Source organism: Aedes aegypti, chromosome 1, assembly GCF_002204515.2.
Source record: "Aedes aegypti strain LVP_AGWG chromosome 1, AaegL5.0 Primary Assembly, whole genome shotgun sequence".
Taxonomy (NCBI): domain Eukaryota; kingdom Metazoa; phylum Arthropoda; class Insecta; order Diptera; family Culicidae; genus Aedes; species Aedes aegypti.
In genome coordinates, this window is record NC_035107.1 from 156,032,821 (window position 1) to 156,048,081 (window position 15,261).

The 15,261-nt window shown below is 38.2% G+C and overlaps 1 protein-coding gene across 1 annotated transcript in view; it reads left to right on the plus strand.

Annotated features, from left to right (window-relative positions):
• Nucleotides 1–712: 712 nt before the first annotated feature.
• The window catches only part of LOC110678654 (teneurin-a-like), a 159,146-nt gene continuing 144,597 nt past the window's right edge, over nucleotides 713–15,261 (plus strand). Inside the window, exons 1-3 of the mRNA XM_021851803.1 lie at nucleotides 713–803; nucleotides 1,260–1,719; nucleotides 13,452–13,703. Coding sequence (XP_021707495.1) covers nucleotides 13,517–13,703 — 187 coding nt within the window. The 5' untranslated portion in view covers nucleotides 713–803; nucleotides 1,260–1,719; nucleotides 13,452–13,516. The remainder of the gene's footprint in view (nucleotides 804–1,259; nucleotides 1,720–13,451; nucleotides 13,704–15,261) is intronic.

Genomic DNA, 15,261 nt, shown 5'->3' on the forward strand with positions numbered 1-15,261 from the left:
CCATATTGTATAGGTTTCCAACGGTTTTCCCCAACCGGAGGTCAATAATTCCCCACAGAATTGTCAAAACTCAATTTACGCACTGCGTAAAAAAAGTGACTTAAATTGAGTTTACTTCGTAAAAAAGTGACTTAAATTGAGGTAGCGTAAAAAAAGACTTCGTAAATCGAGGTTTTAGTGTACTCATAAAGAATCGTACAATTATCTCCCTACCTTATAATTAGAATAAGTCTCAAAATGTTATGCATTCGGGGTAACGGCATTCGGGGTAGTGACGTTCGGGATAGTGTCATAGAGCCCGTCCGTGGTGATATCATCCTGTTATCCGCCTTTGTTCGGGTTACTTGCAGCAAATAGGATAGAATATCATCCAATATCAACAGCGCCAATGCAAAACCATCGGATTTTTATAACTATGAAATCGCGAGATGAATTATTACAGTTACAGTGATGCAGCATGCCACGTTAGCATTAAACATATATATGTAAATATGTAGAAAGAAATTGTATCCCGCTCGAACTATGCATAGATAATAAGCATGTCAACTAGCAATGTTGCTCCTCCGAAGCAAATTTATAATAAAGTGTAGAATATGCCGCACTTTGGGCTCTCACTTCAAAAAAAGAGAGAAAGGACGATAAAAACATACCGATTTGTCAGTATCAAACAGCAGCTGTATAAAATCCAAAACAGGATCGCTGGATAGGATTCTGCGCACAATAACGCGGCATTCTGAATGAAAAAAGGTGAATTTCCACTTCGTCGCTTCAAAACCTTGCGGTTTACGAGATAGTAATCAAATGTATGTTTAAAATAGTTGGTCAGAAAATCATCGCAGTGTTTGATAGAATAATCTAAAACAACATTTGCAGTCCAGAACATATGTGAGAATACATTTATTTTTTTCTTTTGCAATCCAATTTTCTCACAAGCACAATTGTTGCAGTGAAGATGGAGAGAACTTGTAGTGCTCATTGTTCTGAAGAAGACTCTGTGATGAAAAATAAAACCCTTTACAATATTTCGGATGATTTATTCAAAATGAAGAAAAGCAGGACGTCTATTAAGTGATGGTTAACAAGACCAACTTCAGTGATAATCCATTTGTAGTAGAATTGGCAATTGAAAAATTGAAATGAAACTAATCCTACATATCAGAGAATATTTTATAAAAATTCACGTTGGATGTCCTACTCTCACATTTTCCTATATCTCTCGTTATATTCACTGTGATATACTTTTGCATTTCTTATCTTAGTGTATCCTCATCTTCGGACGGTATAACAGTATTATCGTGGGAAGGTTTTCGTGAGTATCTTGGTTCTATTCACCAAATATAGAAAAATGTGAAAAAGTGTAAATTTATGTCGAATTTAGCGTGAAACGTTTATTTAACAATTCATATATTATAATCATAATCAATACCACATCGAAAAAAAACTAAGCAAGCTAGAAAAATTAATGTGCAGTGGCTGCTGTCAAATAACGTGTGGATGTAGCGAAGTGAAAAAACCTGTGTCAAGAAAAATAGAAAGTGAAAATTGGTCAACATTAGTAAAATGTAAGAATATTTTGCAGTCCATGAGGAAAAATCACCCGCTAACTGAACATTACTGATGATGGATTGATAGCTTCAGGATATGCAATACCATAAGGATGATAAAAAATCGCAAAAATTCAATGAAGAAACATCACTGAAAATCAGTGACGTCGATCAGGTAAATTTCATGTGTCGCAACAATTTTCCTAACAAAATAAAATAATTACATTTATATAAATAGTAATGTAATAACTACTCAATACAATGCGTATTATCAGAAGATTAAAATATATTGAAAGCATTTTTAAATCCATGAAATATTTCTGAGGAAAGGGTGTCTGCAAAAGTGTAATCATTCATGTATCAAGTACAGTGCCAGTTCGATTTCGGCACGGTTCAATTTTGGTAACCTTACCGTTCGATTTTGTCAACTTTACTGTTTGTTTATGGCTACACACTTTTTTATTGTTCCAAAGTATTTCTTATAGACGAATCAACAGATTTACTGTGATTAGTTTTGAAATAAGACAAATTCGTTATTCATTGCTCAATACCATTAAATTGATTGTGCGATATTTTCCAGAAAACCATTCGGCAGGAATTCGCTAAAATGACATCTGTCAGATAAACATTCATCAGAATGAATTGTTTACCAGATAATCATTTGCCAGACAGTACCATTCTTCTGAATTGTTTTTCTTCTCGATTTAGATCAATTAATTTATGGTGAAACATCCGGATTCCAAAGATGGTCGTCTCAATAGTCGACTTGTGCCCCTATCCACATCTTCAAGAGCACTGAATTCAACTAATAGTGCGCCAAAAATCTCGCTTTTCCTATTTTAAGCTTTCTGCTAGTGCACATAGTGGAAACAACATATCACTGTTATTATACACCTCTTATTTTTCGCTTCCAGAAAATTGCATTTTCTTTAACCACGAGCTTTTCTTTACAGAAATATTGTATTGTACAAAATTTTTCGAACAATTACCAGGTAATTTCTATGCGAGTGGTGCTTTTCAATGAACAGTTTGACATTCGGGGGAATGGCACTCGAGGGAATGACGTTCGGGCAAAAATATCATAATCGGTTTTTAGTAATATTGGTCACCTAAATTTCTGTACATGAAAAATTGTTTATAAAAGAGTCATTGCATTTTGTGACTTGATATGGTTTGGGCCAATAAGAATTATCCATTCTTGAAAATATGATGTTCTAATAAATTATACAACTGTCTTATTTCCCTGAAAGTTTCTAAAAGTTGTTATAGTAAATGCAAATTTTGGTTTTTGCTTGGAGGCATTAATTACTTTATTGAACAGGTGACACAAATAATTTCAACGTATATTGAAATCTCGTAAATAGGGTAGGTGTACCAGTCATGGACATAATGGTTCCCTATTTCGCCATACGTGATAATTTGATTATCTTGAATTGTTTAATCATTTTGTGTGTTTAAGTAGTATGATTTCAAATTCATCTTGTTATTTAAACATTCAAAAATATTCAAAATGTGATAGATTTTAGGAAAACATATATGGCCAAATAGGGAACCACTATTGTCATAACTGGTACACTTTCCCTATCTAATGAATTAGTCGTTAAGAAACAACAAAACTTCGAAGAACAGCTTATGATATACAAAGGGATAATCTAATTGTGAAATCTTCCAAAGTATAATTCGCTGTACAACTTATATTGAAAAAAAAAAACCTTGCTTTATTATCCAACATGCTGAATATTAAGTCTTTATATAGTGGAGCAGCTTTAAGTGAATGAAATTGTCATTCTATTGTGTGTTCTTCTTCTTTCTAGTTCAACGTTCCCTCCGGATTGAGCGCTGTCTGGTCAATTCATATTATAAAGTTCTCCCTCTTCTTGGCATTAACGCCCTCACTGGGACAGAGCCTGCTTCTCAGCTTAGTGTTCTTATGAGCACTTTCACAGTTATTAACTGAGAGCTTTCATTGCCAATGTTGCCATTTTCGCATTCGTATATCGTGTGGCAGGCAGTCTTGGGAACTGTGACCACAATTCACCACAGTTCATCGATTCTGCCATTCCACCAAAACACAAAGCAGCAGCAGCATCAATACCATCAGGCGTTGCGCTGCCAACGGTTCACACACTGCTTGACTGTTTTTGTCTCTCCACTACACTGAAAGGAAAAGCATTGTAACGCCAACCATACTTACTTACTTATTTGGCTTTACATCAATTATCTTGATAAAGCCTCGCCAACAATATTTCGCCAATTCCCTCGGTTCATGGCCGCTTCTCTCCATCCTCGACTGTGACCCACGCTCTCCAGGTCCTGGTGTACCTGGTCAATCCACCTAGCTCGCTGCGCCCCACGCCTTCTTGTTCCGACCGGATTCGTGGCGAACACCATCTTTACAGGGTTATTGTCCGGCATTCTTGCAACATGCCCTGCCCAGCGTATCCTTCCAGCTTTAGCTACCTTCACGATACTGGGTTCGCCGTAGAGTTGAGCGAGCTCGTGGTTCATCCTTCGCCTCCACACGCCGTTCTCCTGCACGCCGCCGAAGATCGTCCTTAGCACTCGGCGTTCGAAAACCCCAAGAGCTTGCAAGTCCTCCTCGAGCATAGTCCACGCCTCATGCCCATAGAGGACTACCGGTCTTATGAGCGTTTTGTACATCGTGCATTTGGTGCGGGGGTGAATCTTTCTTGACCGCAGTTTCTTCTGGAGCCCATAGTAGGCACGACTTCCGCTGATGATGCGCCTTCGTATTTCCCGACTAACATTGTTGTCAGCCGTCAACAAGGATCCGAGGTAGACGAACTCGTCCACCACCTCGAAGGTATCCCCGTCTATCGTAACACTGCTTCCTAGGCGGGCCCTGTCGCGCTCAGTTCCGCCAACCAGCATGTACTTTGTTTTCGACGCCAACCATGTCGAGGGTGAAATTAAAACATTTTTACCACTTGATTTCAACAGAACATGTTTTATTATTGGCGTGACTATACCATCGTGAAATTTACTATGTGAGTTCCGTCGTAGTAAAATTTACCATGTTGCTGGTAATAATGATTATATGGATTTAGTAAAAGCAACCCCTGTTTGTAGTTGTATGATATATGCAATTTAGTTGGTTTGTTTACATTGGTAAATTTTGTATTTTGTAATTTATTTTTTATTGTTACATGGGGAGGAATAACAGTTTCATCAAATAAAATAAAATCGATTGCTGAATGATGTAAAATAAGGTGCTATCAACAAAGCGAGAGTCACAGCTTACACCGTAACTTGCTGCCGTTCCAACTGGATTTGCATCTGATGCTGTTGCAGCAGCGAGGGCTGCGGGACATCACCGCGTCGAACGATAATCATCTGCTGCAGGAGTTCGGCAATGGAATCCACAGATTCCCGTCCGGAGGGTGAAAGCGCAGAGATGAGATTACCGCCTGATGAGCTGAAGTGCATGTTAGATCCCCTTGTTTGGGACCGCAGCTGCTAGCGGTCTACATTTTCATGAATTCACCGGGACTAACCGGAGGAGGTGAAATGGTTTCAGGCGGTTCCGGAGGTTCTCTCGATGCATCGCTATTGAGGTTGGCTACTGGTGGCCAGAGTGATAGCGCCAACATCACTCTGGCCACCAGTAGCCAACCTCAACAACTATGCATCGTGAGAACCTCCGGAACCGCCTGAAACCATTTCACCTCCTCCGGTTAGTCCCGGTGAATTCATGAAAATGTAGACCGCTAGCAGCTGCGATCCCAAACAAGGGGATCTAACATGCACTTCAGCTCATCAGGCGGTAATCTCATCTCTGCGCTTTCACCCTCCGGACGGGAATCTGTGGATCTCATTGCCGAACTCCGGCAGCAGATGTCTATCGTTCGACGCGGTGATGTCCCGCAGCCCTCGCATTCCATTCCACCTCTTCCGGTTGGTCCCAGATGAAGCTAGTTGAACCGGTGGTGGAAGGGTGGCGTTATTGTCGGTGTGGATTAGTCTCCTCTATCGTTCTCCAGTTGCTTCAGTTGGCTTGCTCCGTCCTCTAAAATCAAATAATTGAATTTCGAGCTTCTAAAGTAACAATTTGAAGAAAGTACCTTATTTTCAATTCTTTTATAATTATGAAGTCGTGCACGAACTTTAAACTTGGAACTGACAGTTTTTGTATGGATGGCTGACTAAAATATGTAGTTAAATTTACCATTTGAATTGGCGTTAAGCCATAGTAATGATTACTATAATGTGGTAAAAATCAAATAATACGTGTTTGTTGTTACCATACTGTGGCATGGTAAAGTTAAATATGCAGTGATGGTTGACATTACTAGGTATTTTTTATCAGTGTATGACCATTTTCGGGCAGCCATTCCAAGCTGAATGATTGAAAAAAGTGTTAAATCATTCAATCGCTAATATTTCGCTTGTGTTTTCAACTAATTGAAATCTATTAGCTCTAACAGAAAGACCACAATCATTCCGTTACGATACATATAAACAAGTTCAATTTCATACTGCCTTTATCGAGCAAAAATGCAAAACCCCGAAAACCGCAAAAATCGTGTCACCACTGTGCTCGAGTCATTTCGCATTCGGGGTTGAAAAACGTTAGGAAGAAGAAGATTACATTTTTTGAAGAGCCGTGACATTTTTTGTTTTGAACCGTCATGGTTTGCTTTGGATTTTGATGGTCGTGTAGAAAGATGTAAATGTAGAGGCGGTAAATGTTTGCTCCAGTACTTTTCTCATCCCTGGTGGCAGGTGCGATGATACTCTCTATGCCTAGGGAAGTCGAGGAAAATTTCCATTACGAAAAGATCCAGGACCGATAGGGAATCGAACCCAGACACCTTCAGCATGGCTTTGCTTTGTAGCCGTGGACTCTAACCACTCGGCTATGGAAGGCCCTATATTATAAAGTTACATACGTTGATGTTGACCTTTGAATGCCCAAGAAGTCACAATACACAACACGGATATTCGAAGCTTGTTCACTAAGTCAACTGGATATGATCTCCAAGAGACTTTACTTTTTTGATTATACCAACAAAAATAATCTCACAAAATTTGATTACGCTCTGGCTCTGATATTTCTCCTACAGTTGCAAACTTGATTTATCTGAGAATAAATTTAAACGAAATCTAGAGAATGGTCCATTCTGGCAAATGGTTTTCTGGCATATGATGCTCTCTGCCGGATGCCATTTTGGTGAATAGCTTTCTCACAACTGACAAATGTCGCTGTATTTTTGGCAACGTATGTATAGTCGAGGATGACCAATACCTCTTTCTTTTGATTGCTTATTGTTCTTTTTAGTTTTAAATTTAGATACCTCTTTTTTGATTGCTTATTGTTCGTTTTAGTTCACCATCATGTCACTGAATATTACTATACTGCCGTGAATCGCAAGTCAGTTCCATCTGTAAAAAGTAGGCATTCAGAAAATGAGAAGTTTCCAAATTTGTTTTACATACGAATATTCAAAAAATTCCACTGGATTGGAACATGTTCAAATCATAATGAAACTTTCACAATTTGCTTTTTACTACAATATCTTTCCGAGAAAGGGGGGGTGCGAAAATCTGTTGTAAGACTGATATGCGATTACTTTTCAGTATGAGACAATTTGACCTGCGGTTTTTTTATCATTTTTTCTGAACAAATCATATTATCTCATAAGTGCATCTGAAAGAGCATTGGAAGAATTGTTGAAAACTGAGCTCAACTCAATTTCGACGAAAATGCAGATGGGACTGACTTGCGACTCACGGCAGTACAGTACCGTAAAACGAAGTAACATTGATCGGTGTAAAATTGATCGGAGCGTCCCTCCCAGTAAGGAGTTCGAAAGAACATTTATTGATGGAATGTTTTCAATGCATGAATAGTGGTTCTCTTTTTTATATTCATGGACATAAATTCGGACTTTTTAAAAATTGATTTTTATTCATGTCAAATTTTTTTCAACTTTTCGAAATAATGATTTTCATGATGAGTCATATGAGTTTTGAAATGCAAATATTGTCGACAGAATCGTTTCCGGCGATGCCATTTTTAGTAAACCCTTGTGATGTTTACTAAAAATGGCATCGCTGAAAACGATTCTGTCATCAATATTTTCATAAGTATTTTCAATTGAGCAAAATTGATGAATAACTATGAATAGTGTAGAATTTTCTTAGGAACGGCACTACCTACCTTTAGGCATATTCCGCGGATCAAGGTATTTTTAATTTTTAAATAAATCGAAAAGAAAACGAATTTTACGAGTTTGGCCTCAGGGGCCACGAATTTAGTAAGTAATGAAATTTTTAATTTCATCTATCATTGTTTAAATGGGTGATCAATGAACCACATATCAACTAGATAAAAAATCACAAAGAAATTTTTCTTAAACATGTTTAACAATTCTCAACAATCCTTCAAGGAGTGTATACTCACTGGAGGTGAATATGAAAATCTTACTGTTATTGGAATTGTTAAATTGAAAAGATGAGGAAGTTTTATGCCTGTTGGAGAAAGGGTAAATAAAAAAAAGTTGTTTCAAAAATATAAAACTTGCAACATTTGCCTTTTAAAATGGAAAATTTCAATAATATCCAAAAAAAAAATTATGTTTAAACTACCTCTCTTTTCAGGAAAATAAGTCATTCGGGGTAATGGCGTTCGAGAAAAAGTACTACATATTCAGGGAACTGGCGTTCGGAGAAAAGTAGCACAATTATCATGTAGAACTCAATGTTTCGATTAAATTTAATTTGTGATCATTATTCCGGTAATACAAATTTTAGTAAAAACAAATCGATCGATTTTGGCAACATACCAAATTATCCAATGTTGCCATGATCACTGTATTAATTATACAAGTTAACTAGTTTGACTTCAAGTTGGCGCCATATTTACTGAAATTCGAGGATTTTTTAAACCTATTCGGATCCGCCACTGCGTCCAGTTTTTAGATACATATATTGTGACATTACGCGTATCCGTAGTATAGTGCATGTCGTATTACTCAATTGTCGTTGACCGATTTTGATTCACTAATTGTTTGGTCTCCTCAGAAACATCTCAAGAAATTGATTTGTTTAAAAACATCACGCAATTCGGACTCACAAAGAGTTAAGTCAATGAGAGCGCGCATTTTATTATTTATAAACTGATCAGGAAATGAGAGAAACGAAAAATTAGGGTACTGGTTGCATCAGAACTTGGTGTCATCCTCTTTTTTTCTGTTAAACTATTCCCAAAAGGCTACGAAAACCCAGAGCTTCTTATTAACAACTAAACTGCCTTTAAAAGCGTAACTGTCCCATATGGATTTTCGAATCAACACATATACTTCACGATGCATATAAAAATTTACACACTTTGTTTGAAAATGTTGGGGAAAAATATGAAGTTGGTGAAGTGTCATATTGAACAATAATGGCATAATAGCAAAACGAAAATTATGCTGATTTTTTTTTTGCTAATCAATAGAAGCGAAATGAATAGACCATTTCCGTGAAAATTTTTTATTGGCTTATATGCTTTCTGTCAATTTACTGAACAAACTTTCTTAAGGAACTGATATGTTTTGGAGCCTTTAACTGTAAGAAAACAATGAAAAACTTGCGGCACGTTAGTGCACCCCTCGGTCCCCTACAATTTGTTTTACCTCGAAAAAATGCAGACCCCCTTTTTCCCTATGGTTTTGCCACCACGTTGTGGTGAATTTACGATCAGCTGGCATGACCAGATGATTTTTGTTTATGTTTTCATTCATCATAATGGGCTCCGTTGCGGTTTCGCTCCCTCCTTCCTTCACGGCTCCTGAAGTCTCCGTAATCACCGCGGAAACCACCTTCACCGCTTCGGCCGGTTATGACCGCACCCGGCGAACACTACACGGTTCTGTAACGCAAGGATTGTAGTCGACAGATGCCTGATCTCTCTGCTTTGTGCCGACGAGGATTGAAGGGATTGAATATGCCGGAAGATTCCCGCCTAGAGGCAGCAACAGCCGCTCAAAATTTGCGCGGCTCTTGCTGCCTTAAGGCGGAAATCTTCCGGATCAACAGCCAACAGATTGATTAAGGTATTTGTCGGCATGAATAGTAAAAAATAGCCTCTAATAGAACTAGCGGTACCGTAACTGCTGGGTGGATTAGAGATTTGTTATTAGGGGGTGGTTTTGAATTTTGAATCTGTGGAGGAATATATATTTTCCTAAAGGAAGACTTCAATCGGGTTGGAGTTAGAACTGTGATTCAGAACAGGTTGCGCCAGTTCCAACCTGGTTTAAAAACGTTTGTATGCGTAGTTTCGGTGGCGCTCCTGTTTGGGGCGCCCTGACCGGGATCACGGTCAGTTTGAGCGCGCACCTGATTTGACGTTTTAAAATGTAAACAAGCATCCCAATGCAGGGGTGGAATCGAAAAACTGTTGCAAAATCACCCCGCTGATACCCATAGGGTTGAACAAACTGTGCCGCATCTCGAATTATTTTTCAAAATGTGGTGAGTATCCATGTTTTCAAAAATTTGTAAGAAAATCGGGAGTGCATATAAACAAAATCTGAAAGCGTTAGTAGTCATTAAAAATGATTGTCTTTCGAAGAAAAATACAAAAACTGGGGGTTAGATCTGACGGAAATGGTCTATTATAAGTGCGGTGATGCCAAATGAATATGGCACGCAGAAATGTACTAGAAAATTATGAGAGTTTGTATGAGAAATCAAACTTTGCTCACTAATTCCATATTGGACAGTTATGCTTTTAAGGGCAATAAAACTTTTCAATAAGGATAATAAGTAATAAGTTTTTTTTTTAAATTTGTTTACCGGCATATCGGTCTATTTTGCTCGAAGTAAGAGGAACCATTGCACGGTGACGTCATCAGAAAATCGCTCTCTTTCCCTCCTTCGGGATATCTGAATACAACGGTGCCAGTACCTGTTAAAGTTGACAGGTACTGGCACCATTGTTTTCAAGTTTTGTTGAAAGAGAGAGAATTTCGCCGTGAAATGCCTAATGGAGAAGAAAGCAATGAATACCAAGATGTGTGGATTTTATTCTGTAGCCAGGAGGAGCTGAAGCCGCCTTGATGAATACTATATGAATGGGGCTCTGCACTGTTTTTATTTTGCATGGCATTTTGACGTTTACTGGCCTTGTTGTTTACAAATTTCATGGAGGAGCAAAAGAGAGGGAATGATTTTTGTGCAGATCCCTATAGGTACCGTAAGGGAACGGCGAGAGAAATTGGATTAGATGTTGAAGAGGGCATACCATATGAAACAGTATTACAGTAGGATTCCGTTTTTAGCATGCTCTGTTTTTGGCATGCTTCAATTTTGGTACCCCCCGATTTTGGCAACAAAATGGGTCCGTTTTTGGCAACATTTTTAAAATCCATCAAAATTTGTAAATATCATCGTGTTTTTTGTTTTAATTATTTGAACAGCAGGCCAACCTCACGCCGATCGCATTCCAGAGCTCCATCTTAGTAGATATTCCCTCTAATCCTCACAATCATTAGGGATCCCGTACGCTATTGTTTACTTCGACATGGTCTTGTGTTCGCAATATTTCATGAAGTAAATAATCTCTAAGTAATTCAAATAGAGTTCCAACATTTTTCCTCAGGTATTCATACTGTGTAACCAGCCCACTTTAGTCTGTCGGCAATCGATACAATGTGTGCACGAAAATAATTTAGAACCTATGTGCATTAACTATTCAGAGCTTCGTTCCCTATTTAGGTGAGATTCTGCATGACGTTCGATGTTTTTTTAAAAACGATCCAACATTCTATAGCGGTGGTACTCAGGATAGGATGTACTGTACATAAAACAATCAAGAAATCGTAGGAATCCTTAGCTGAGTATTCAAACTGGATTCTGAAGAATTTTTACGGGATCCTAGGGCTTTCTAGTGGTTTTCGGAGAATTTCCAGTGGATTCTTGAGCATACTTGTAGGATCGGGGATTCTTAGCGGACATTATGGGTTTCCTATGGGATCCTGAGAATATTAAATTGGTTATTACGGATGATTCGTAAATTCTGGCGTTTCTTTGCAAACTCTTAGAAGTTCTTAGGGCGTCAAATGATTTTAAAGTAGGATATTGTGGATTTTCAGTATTTCTTGCAAAATGCTGAGAATTCTGAACAGTTCCCAGCAAAATTTTGAGATGACTAGTAATAGCCTAGGAAGTCCTAACCGACTTTTGAGAATTCCCAACGAAGATTTGACTATTTCAACAGTATCATAGCGGAACCTTAAAGTTCTAAGCGTTATCCTCACAATTCCTAGCGAGCTCTTGAGCATAGGTAAATTTCCATCGCGATCCTAAGCGAGTTCCTGAGCATATTAGACGGGTTTCTGTGGATTCCTATGGAGATACTTCAGTGGATTCCCAATGAGCACCTAAAGCACTTTGTGGTTTCTTGTTAGCAGCATCCTATTATTTTCTGTTGATTTCATATGGTTAGTTTATAAGATATATCAAGCTTAACTTCTGAAACACAATAGATACTGTTTTCAAATTCGAATCATATGGAGCCTTTTCATATGATATACGTAATAACTTTGCGCATTTACAGATCATACGGTTCGGTTTCGACAAATATTGTAATTGTTGTATAGAGCAATTGATGTCAAATATATATGTTTGTCCTTTTGACTCAAGTCAATAATTTAATATGAAATGTTCTACTTCACAATAAACATAAATGAAACTGACATTGTATACTTGCAAAATATTTCAAAAATTGACGCTCGGGCTTAGAATGAATGAATGTATTGTATTTCTGTGTTCTTAAACAGTTCTGATGAAATGTCTAGTTCTTGAATAAAGGTCACTTATGCGATTATTCTTCCTACATAGGCCTTACATACAAATAGTATGCATAGAGCTTATACACATTGATTCAAGACTTTTAAGCGATAAAAGGATAAACGATGGAAGTGAAACGTTTGTCACACTTAAAATTACGGGAGTTTCATTCATTTATAGCAAAGTCCAAACCTACGGAAATCTGCTTCAAACTGAACCTTTCCAAAGTCTGGCGTTCATATTGTTACGTAGGAATGGTGTAACAACATCTTAATGGCATTTTTAAAAACACTTTTTTTTTAAATTCAGTGAGAAAAAAGGGTTCCGATTTTGGCACGGTTCCGTTTTTGGCAACTGAAAATTTCGACTTAGTTGCCAAAACCGGAATCCCACTGTACTTGAAACGTCCTTCCTTTTGGCTAACGTTTGTTCCCCTATGAGAACGGCTTGGTGTGTTTTTAGAATGACACTACCAAGACAGCCTTATAGTAAATGTAAACCAAATTCATTTATTGTTACAGCATCATGTTTGATTTTCAACTAAAGATGCTTGAATGTTTCATGATCGTGTAAATTTAAATTGTATTCGATTGCAAAATAAGCGATTTGTCGTTGACATTCCAGTTTACTTAGTAGAAACATTAGCCTTAGAATGCTAATGTCGCGACTGTTCGTGTGACCAACATCTAGTTTGCCACGCTCTAGCAACTTGAGTACCGGGTCTTTAAGTGTCAAACCAATTTTTCTAACCTAAACAAAATATTCTCTGCCACATGGCACTAAATAAACCAACAAAAACTACAATTAAAGGTACTAATAAAATAAATAATTTTTGCGACAACTGCACCACTAGCATTCTACTACTTATATTTCTATTGTTTCCTTTGATGCTCCAAAAATGTGCATTAAAATAAATTGTAATTTACAACATATTTTTAATTGGGCATATATGTCAATAAACTTCAAAAAAAAGTTAGCACAAGTGAGACTGTGGTAAGCGACTCACTTTTTATGTTACCCTTATTGATTTGCTAGTATCTTGAAGTCTCTTATGTTTCAAAATACATCATGAATAAAACTCTTTATATATTTTCTGTATATTTACAGTGTAACGTGAGAAATGAAGTCCAATACAAAACTATCCTAACTAATTCTACTCAACGTGGTGAACCATGTCAAATGGAACTGGATCGCTTGGAAGTGGTCGAGGATTCAACTTTAATGAGCAGCCGTATTCACGACAATTTTTCACAGAAGGTCAAGATGGAAAAACGTATAATAACAACAGTAGCAGTGATGATGAGTTCGACGAAGACAATCTAGTACATTTATTGTCGCAAAGTCAAAAAGCAGCATCAGGTGAGATTAACAACAAGTAGTGAATGGGATATTATATACAAAACAGTTGATACTTGCACAATATACAGTCAAACCTCCACATTTCGTGGCCATGCGGATAGCAGCGTCAGTCGTTCAGGTGTACGTTTTCGTCAAACGAACAATTCATCGCTAAGCTCTGGGTATACCGTGTTGTTCTTTATCTAAAGAAGATGTAAATTGTCTTTTAAAACCTTGCCAATAATATTTCGCCGATTAACTCGATTCATGGCTGCCTCTCTCTGTTCTCGGATGCGACCTACGCTCTCCAGATTCTGATGCCTTGAGGCGTATTGTGAACCCCTTAATTGCCCGGCATTGAAGATACATAGTTCTAAGCAAGGAGTTCAAGTGCTTGCAGGTCGTATGCCATCATTTTATTGTTTCCTGCGAAGAATTCTCACATTTCGAGCAGTGAAATTTCTCATAAAAAATTAAGATGATATGCTAGATCCTACACTGCCCATACTCGCAATACAGTCCCATTAGAAAAACAAGCACGTTGAGAAAAACGCTTCTAAACATTACTGCAAATGTTTTGGTTTCACCGCTGCTGAGGGTAGTATACCATGGTGAGATTAAAAAACACATTATCATTGGTGTATTTTAATATCTTGTAACCAATTATGTGTTAAAGTGTCCAAGATTTGTGGGACTATCGGGATTTTGTGTGTCGTATTTATTAAAAACTAAATCCAAAAAAATATTAAATTGTATGAAGTTGGGTAATGTCCAACCCAACACCAACTATGAAGAACGCAGCCGCATCACATCAGTTCCGCTACTCACCACCAGACGTCGCAAGAGCATAGAATGGGCGGCCATTGTGGGTGGTGTGAAAGGGGGCAATGATGAGGCAAAAAGGGATGAGCGGAAAATGCCAAAACGGTCAAGCTCTTAGAATATCAACCGCCATAGCAAAACTCATTGAAACTGCAGCATTCGAACGAATACGACGCCATTTGCTAAAGTTGGTGAAAGTTAAAATTGACACAAGTTTTGAAAAGGATTGTGGAAGCAGCGATATTTGAATTACATCTAGGTAATCCGTTAACCATTCCAATCCAGACAACCCTAAGATTAATCGCCAAAAATCCATCATATTTCCACCCACCATCACCCACCAGGACCCCGTAGTTCACCCGTAGTTTTACCCTTAATCTACACTGGAGCTTTATCCTGAGTTTGGCCCTGGGCCGGAGCCTGTGTTCACCGAAGTACCGCCGGAAGCACACCGTGGTCATTGCCATACCTCGGAGTTGGCCCAGAGGCCAAAGCCTACTACCGCGATTCGATAGGCGTCACCTACTTGGTGCATAGAGGCGACCATTTTGTTAACGACCTGAAGCGTGGGCCGTCCACACTGAAAGAGGAAGAGAAAGCAGAAGTGCTATGCGGAGGAGTGAAGGTTCCATCGGCCTTGTCCTGCCGGAACAAAAGCGAGAACGAGAGACTGTGGAGTAGCGGAACGTGAGAAGAGGGCTCCACCAATAGTGAAGAAGAAGGAGGGAACTGAGGTAGGAGATAGCCTTTAAGAAAG